General features: G+C 44.7%; 1 protein-coding gene across 7 annotated transcripts in view; it reads right to left on the bottom strand.

Annotated features, from left to right (window-relative positions):
- Positions 1 to 304: 304 nt before the first annotated feature.
- RBM47 (RNA binding motif protein 47) overlaps positions 305 to 7487 on the bottom strand; it is a 75722-nt gene continuing 68539 nt past the window's right edge. For 6 of the 7 annotated variants that reach the window (XM_031588507.2, XM_090139534.1, XM_090139533.1 and 3 more), the window contains 3 exons: positions 6204 to 6410; positions 3875 to 4077; positions 305 to 3050 (listed from right to left, as the gene is read on the bottom strand). In XM_031588507.2, the coding sequence (XP_031444367.1) occupies positions 2796 to 3050; positions 3875 to 4077; positions 6204 to 6410 (665 nt within the window). In that variant the 3' untranslated portion in view covers positions 305 to 2795. The remainder of the gene's footprint in view (positions 3051 to 3874; positions 4078 to 6203; positions 6411 to 7487) is intronic. The other variant, XM_031588508.2, reaches the window with a different exon arrangement.

Here is a 7487-nt window from a genome sequence, read left to right as displayed (position 1 = left end):
GTGGAAAGCACAGAGAAACAACAGCTTCAGCTCTTCCATCTGCATCCAGCATCCAGGCATGGACTCTAAATTGGGTTTCAAAAGAGATTTAGGCTGATCTACAACTGCTGGATAATTGAGGAGGAACCCAGTGCATGTGCTGGAGTAAGCACTGTCCTCCAGCCCGTCTCTGCTCCCAAGGAGCCTGTGGGTCATGGCTCCCTGCTCCCCTCCTGCCCCAAGAACCTGCCCAGCCAGGAGGGGGCACATTGCCCACGGGAAAGCTCACCTGGCAATAGAATGTTACAATAAATTAACAGTCTCTGTTTTTATAGAATGCTTTATTCACTATGTCCTAGAAATGTACCGTAAATGGAGCAGAACTAAATAAATTCAGAGGCTTCTGACAATACAGAAAACAGAGATACAATAAAACACCTAAAATATCAGCTCTTTCAAGAATAAGGCACACTAGTTTTTCTTTAATATATATATATATATTTCTTTGAATAGTTTGTTCTTAACCTAAAGATGTTCACATTTCAAGTTATCAGACTTACCTCAGTAGTAGTGTACATGAAATGGTTTAGAAGCAAATGGAAAAGATGGAGGTGGGAGGCTGCATCCCCACGTCCTACCTGCTCCTGCCCTGGCGTGGTGGCCTAGGGACTCACCTCTTTGGGCTCCTTTCTGTCCCTGATGCAAGCAACAGGGGCCAGTGGGTAGAGGATGGTTGGGAGAGCCATTGCCCTTTGATGCTCTTCTGGGTTGGCCATGGTTCTGATGGAGGGGCTGGAAAGGGGATAGCAGGGCCTGCAGTGCCTGGATGACATTGAGGTTGGCTGTGACCCATGGTGGCAGTTAGCACTGAGTTGTACAAAGCCTTAGCTGGAGCCCCAGCAATTTCTGGGTACTCTGCCAGGGTCTTCTGACAAGGCTTTGCCTGCTTCACCTCCCCTTACCCTAAAAACAGGCAGGGTGTTTGGGATGAAGGTTTGGAGGCTAAGGATTTTGTTTTCAGAAGCGGTGGGACAGATGGCAAAAGCCTCCAGGGAAGGGGCACGGAGGGTCAGAGTCCGACTTAATGGTTAACTTCCTCACAGTGCTTTTGATAGCAGTTGGACAGGTTTAAATAGAGCTCAGCTTTGCTGAGTAAGAGCACCTAAAAACAACCGCTCCGTTTTGAGGCAAGAAAAATATGCATTAAAAGGTCACTTTACTAAGCTGGAGATGATCCGAAAGTGGTTCTGTTGTCAAAATATACTTTATATGAAACCCCTTCAGCTGGTATTTATACCACTAAAAGCAAAGCAAAATTGTTTACTCACTCCCTGCTCCACACCTCCCTTCACTGGAGCTGTGATTGCAGAGCTGATACACTTCATAAAATGGGTGAGATATTTCTTTAACGTTTTACCATATTTTACATTCACTGCACTACTAAATAAAAGCCTTTAAACAGGCCACAAAACACTGCAATAATATATTTACTCCTTAATATAACAAACTTTTTTTTTTTTTAACAACATCAAAATAAACTGTGTTTGTTTTGTGGCAAACCACATACCATGTAAATTTGCAACATAAAATGACTTTTAAAAAGTATATTAAAAGGTATTTACAAGCTCTACGTCTTAAAACGGCGGGGTCCAATCCTTCCCATCCCTGATGTGCACGCAGAGCTCCAGGTGTGGGAGCTGGAGTCTGTGTGGAAGGGAGGCCGGGAGGGACGCCAGCCTTGCTGTGTCAATTCCAGTATCACCACCACCCCCAGTACCTCGGAAATTTCTCACGGGACGTGATGAAGCTATGGGTAAATAGCACCGCGCATCCTGCTGCCAGGAGCGGGCGAGCTCTTGCCTACAACAGCATACATTCTCAGTCACTACAGCATATACTTCAAAGAATAAAATAAAGAGCATTTAAAAAGAGCCTAGGTTTTATACTGGATGAAGATCGAAGTCGAGACGCCTTACGCAAAATATGAGGCGCGCGTATCTGCGCGTGCTCCAAGGCTGAACTACAGGTAGCTTCAATAAATAGAAATTCCAGTTGTTGAGGAAAACTCTGAGCCTTTCCTTTAGCATCATAAGCCTGCTAATCACACTGCGAAGGGCTTCGTGTGAGGAGGCTTTCTTCTTTCTGTTCCTCCTACAAAGGCAATATGAATTATTTTTGATTTCAAACAGTAACAAACAGACTGTATTAATGCCAGCACAAAAACGCAGAGGTCTTGCACGTTTTTCAAATTGCACTTTCCAGTATAACATTTCTTAAATAAGATACTTGTTGTTTTTTTCTTTTCTTTAAAAAAAAAAAAATCTAAGGAATGTATTCTTTAAATATTGAATATATTCTTCAAAATATATCGTTTAAACTTTCCCTAGCTGCTCAGGTGTGCTTCTTAATATATAGCTGATATATTATTAAAGGCACTACAAAATAGACATCTCTGGAGTGCAGAAGTTACTAAAAATAACCTTCATACCACAAATATATTGAAAATATAACTGCTAAAAAAAAAGGACCCTGTGCAACCCCACTGTGATGCGTATAAAGGCATGTAAGTGATGGATGGCTGCATCAAGGTCGTTTAGAAATGTATGAATACAGGCGTGTTAAATTTTAAAAATAGCCTAAAAAAAGTTAGTGAAAACTTCAAGCGTAGAAAACATTTTGAACATGTTTTTCTGTGACATTCTTCACTTTCAGGTTCTGCGTCAGTTTACTGAGTCCTGACATTGCTCTCCTGCAGCAGGCGCATTCTTCATAAATAGTAAAGTGTTCCTTCAGTGTTTGTTTCTCTGCCGACAGTCTCAGTACGTCTGGTAGACGTCGTGGATGGGCACCTGGATGGTGGCAGCTGGGAAGGCCGGAGGTATGTAGCCAGCATAGCCCCCGTAGGCGGCAGCAGCGGCAGCAGCAGCGGCGGCATTCTTCTGTAGCGTGGCTATCGTTGCTGTTGCTGCAGCGGGTGCTGCGAATGGCACGTAACTTGTCCCATAAATGCCAGCAGCGGGGATCCTCTGCACGTTGGGGGCCATGGTGTACACTGGGGTTATGGGGCGGCCCTGGAATCAGAGAATTGCAGTATGTCTTGAGTTGGAGGGGACTCCATGAGGGATATCCAGTCCAACTCCTGACTCCACACTGGGTAGCCTCACAGCCAAACCATGCATGGTTCAAACAGTCCTTAAGCACAAGCAGGCCTAGTGCCAGGGTCAGGTTGGGGATCAGGAAAATGTTCTTCACCAGAATGTGGACAGGCACTGTAACAGGCTCCCCAGTGTCATGGCACCAGTTGGACTGGATATCCTTCATGTGCACCCAATCCAGACTACCCTGTGTGTCTCACTCATCTCTCTCACTCAACAGGGCATGCACTATCTTCCCGTCCTTGTTTAGTGTGTTTACAGTGAGATGTCCTCCTGGGGACTCTCCTCTTCCTACCAAATTTGGGTCCTCCATAGAGGAAAAGCAACTGTCCAAAGTGCAGATGTCTAAGACAGGTCAAATGAACAGCACTTTTGGGGTGCCTGATCTTCTCCTGTGACACATAGAATGGTTTGGATTGGGTTACCAAGGAAAGTTTCCACATAAAGGCATATGTATGGCTCAGGTGCCAGATATAACCACTGGAGGGAAGTCTCAGGTTATGTGAGATGAATTTCTCTGCGCGTTGGAAAGAAGGGACAAAGTAATGGGAGTAGAAATCAACCCAAGAGCTGCAGTGGGATGTGAGGATTTCAGTGGGGTCATGCTTGAGCAACAACCAGTCCCACAGAAGCAGGCACCAAGCAAGAGCATCAGTCAGAGAGTGCTGCAGGCAGCTTTTCCCCTGCACTGAGTATACAGAGCAGAACATATGGAATTGGGCTGCCTGCACTGAACTCACCTGGAAGGGGGGAGGCGTTGACACAGCTGGTATTACTGCTGCGGCTGCGGCTGCTGCAGCAGCTGCTGCACTGGCTGGGTCCTGCTGGACGGCAATAGGGTTGATGATGTGCTCCACTGTGTGGATTTTGCCATCTTCCATCATCTTGGCTGGTGGTGCAGCTGGAAACATGGAGTACTGGGCACCGATTGCAGGGATGGCCACTAGGAGAGAGACCAGACACATCAAGCATACTGGGAAAGCATCTCCAGAGCCTATTCTCAACACACAGCCTTCCTCTTGGCTCTGCCAGATCCCACCACAAAAGGCAGCCTCACAAGTAGCTGGGGACCTGTGGCAAATCTGCCCTCCCTGCAGGTTGAAGAATCACAGCAAATGCTCTCTTGAACCGTGCTTGGTGATGGGCTTGGTGCTGTCTGCTCTTCCCAGTACTTCTCCCCTTGGCATGGCTATCCCAGGGCTAGGGCCTTGCTCTGGATTCAAGCAGCCCCTTCTGACCATCACCACTCTCTCCCTGGCCAGAAGCACCTACTATCCTGGCAAGGTCTCTGCTCTAGCTGCTGATATCAAAGGACATGGGGCTGCTTCAGGAAAAAAAAGATATGGTTTTTACTGCAGAAGTAGCAGCCAGGAACTGGGCCAGTCTATATGCTGCCCTTTGGCCAATGGTGTGAAATACCAGCTAATGTATTATTATACATTTCCCAGGCCTAAATTGGCTTAATACAATTTATCCTATCTTTCTGCTTCAGTATCAATCTGTTTAACAGCACTAAAAAAGAAATTACTCTTAAGATAATTCTCCCTTGTGCCAAAATTGGACAATCCAAAATACATAGAGCTATTGTCTTCCAGGTAAAGGGTAAATGCTCCAATCAGTATGTAACAGAGATCCTGAATTTGTATGTGGTCTTGCACAGAATTTCACTGCACTGTTTAGGGAAGAAATATGCTTTGCTGGGCATTCCCAATAATCACATTTGTAATTCTGTTGTTGCCTCATAACGTGCAGTTCAGCTTTCAGTTCTTGAGTCTTTCAGCAGGATAGTTGTTCACAGGGAAGATGAATTAACTAATAGATCAATTCCACCTGGTCAGCTCAAACCAATTTTTTCACTGCTTTAAATAACCTGGGTAATGCCCCAATGATGCAAAGGCAGAGAGCTCACACGCTCCATTCTGCAGTGTCTTCTGGCAGAAAACAGAATCAGGCAGCTGTGGTATTGGGGTGATGTCTCAGAAGTTTCCTAATCATTTGCAAGGAATTGAGCTTTGAGATATTTCTGAAGAGATAGAAGTTTCCAGAGTTGATACAACTCTACTTTTCCATTCTGATAGGTGATCTCAGAGTAGTTTCCTTTTGATAACAGAGGTAATAAGTCTTGCACGTGGCCTTTTTAACTGATCAGCTCATCTGACTGGGAAAAAGAGGCTAGGTGCTTCAGCACTCAAGGCCTGTGCTGGAGCAGTGGTAGAGGGGAAGACCAGATAAAGACATCTGAATCTGAATGTGCTGGAAATGTAGAAACACTTAGTCTTGAGAATCAGACTTTTGTTTGGTAATCAAACAAACTACATGGACACCACTGATAAATACTAGGGTGAAATCAAGTGTGTGTTTCAAGGAGAAAACCGACAACTTTTCAGTCATCCTTCAGTAATAGCTGAATTATCTTTACAAATACGGATAATGGCAATATTTTCTGTTTGTGAGTGGGTAGTTTTCTCAGGAAGCCTGAGATCTTCCTTTGAAGATTTGACTCTAATCTTTTAACAGCACTCCTTCTTCTCAGCGCTTCTTCTCACATTATCTCATCCCTCTGTTATGAAGGACTCTTCCTAGTCCTCATTAGATGACAGTTGTAATTTCCACTGACAGTATAGAACTTGTTCTGGTAAACTACTGCAACTTTAGTATTCAGTGCTGCTTAGGTGTGCAGTTAAAATTTGCTGGACCTGGGCCTGCTTCTCGTAGCCCAGCAGAGCACAGTTTGTAGCTCTGCTGTGTGACTCCAAGTAGGACACCCACACTGCTCCCCACGCTGCTGATGGTGGTGGAGAAGCTGTCCTTAGCCAGGGACTTTCCTGCAATAGGAAAGCACCTGCTCCTTTTCCCAGCCTTGTAGAGAAACACAAACTGAGCTGGGGAGAGCTCTGGAAATTTGGGTTGGGAAATTTCCCAGGGTGAAACTAGCAGTTTAGAAACTTGGAGAGAGGAAGATTGCCACACAGGCCGGCCCTGGACCATGGTCTCAGAGCAGGGGCTCTCCTGCCACCTCCACGTTCCTCCCATCCTGCAGATGTAGCCTACCCAACTGCATATACTGACCTGCACCAGGCTTAATGGCCACTGGGTTGACAGCTGGTAATTCCAGGTTGGGTACCAGCTCGTATCCTTTTTCTTGCTGTTTTCCTTTGCCTTCGTGGTACCTGCTGTATATGCCACGACCAGCAGAGTATCCCCCCAGGTAGGAGCCACGGGGGCCTGGGGCTCTGTTGCCGGCTGCACCTCGCCCTCTACCTCGTATGCTGCCTGCTTATGATAACAACATAGAGAAAGATGGTGAACAACAAACAGTAGCAGCAATATGGGGAATACAAACAGACTTTGGGAAACTGGGAGGCACATGCTTAGAAATGAGGCTGCTGGAGCCGGTTTGATCTGAGTCACTTTGCTTACAGAAAAAAATGATTTTGTCTTTTGTTGCACCCAGTAAGATTACACAAGTTTTGCTCTTGAGATTTCTGAGAGTAAATTAACTGCTTTTTTGTACTGATGCAACTTTTGTGTCCAGTTTTTCAGGTATAATACAGAAAGTAAGGAGAGAGAGGGTCCCTCAGAGATGGTGTCTAAGCAGCGGAAACAGCTTCTGCTCTCAGCTGTCCTCCAAAGGAGTCTCAGTCTCCCAGAAATGCGGGGATAGCCCAAAGTTTTATCTGGCCTTCAACCACCTTTGTCACGCCACTGAATTTATTTTTACAAATTTTTTATTTTGTTTTCTTTCTGCACATGTTAATATTACCCCTCTCCAACACCACACACTTTACAACGATACTTTGGACATTGTGGTATTAATGTACTCTGCCTCTTGTTTGGAAATGCACAATAAATTTCAGGAAATTCAGTTCCTATAAGTACAGGATAATTATAATAGCAGTAATAGCCACTAGTTTTTGTTTGTTTGTTTGGTTGGTTGTTTTTTTTAATTATTTTTTTGTTTGTCTTTTTAGTGAATAACATATTTGCAGTTAATTTTTAATGGTTGTAATCCACAACTGATTAAAGTATACATAATAAAATAATTGTTTTGCACTGATTTTATTCCTTCTGCAAATGGTTTTTAACAGGCTTTATGAAGGATACAGCACTACTGTAATTTTAATACAGAGGACAGATGACATCTGGTGAGTTTCCAGCTCAGACTTTCCCTGACACCCCTCCCTTTTGTTGCCGAGGTCTATCAGGTGGTTCTCACTGCACCCACACCTCTAGAAGAAGGCAGAAGGAGCACCCTTTGCCATGATTCCTAATACCTAGGATGCAGCTCTTTGGAAAGAGACATCAGAACCTTGACCAGTCCATTTGGCCAGTCTTAGTACAACGCTCACAAAA

This window comes from Phasianus colchicus, chromosome 4 (assembly GCF_987193195.1).
Source record: "Phasianus colchicus chromosome 4, bPhaCol1.hap1.1, whole genome shotgun sequence".
NCBI classification, from domain to species: domain Eukaryota; kingdom Metazoa; phylum Chordata; class Aves; order Galliformes; family Phasianidae; genus Phasianus; species Phasianus colchicus.
This window is presented reverse-complemented; position numbering and strand designations above follow the sequence as displayed.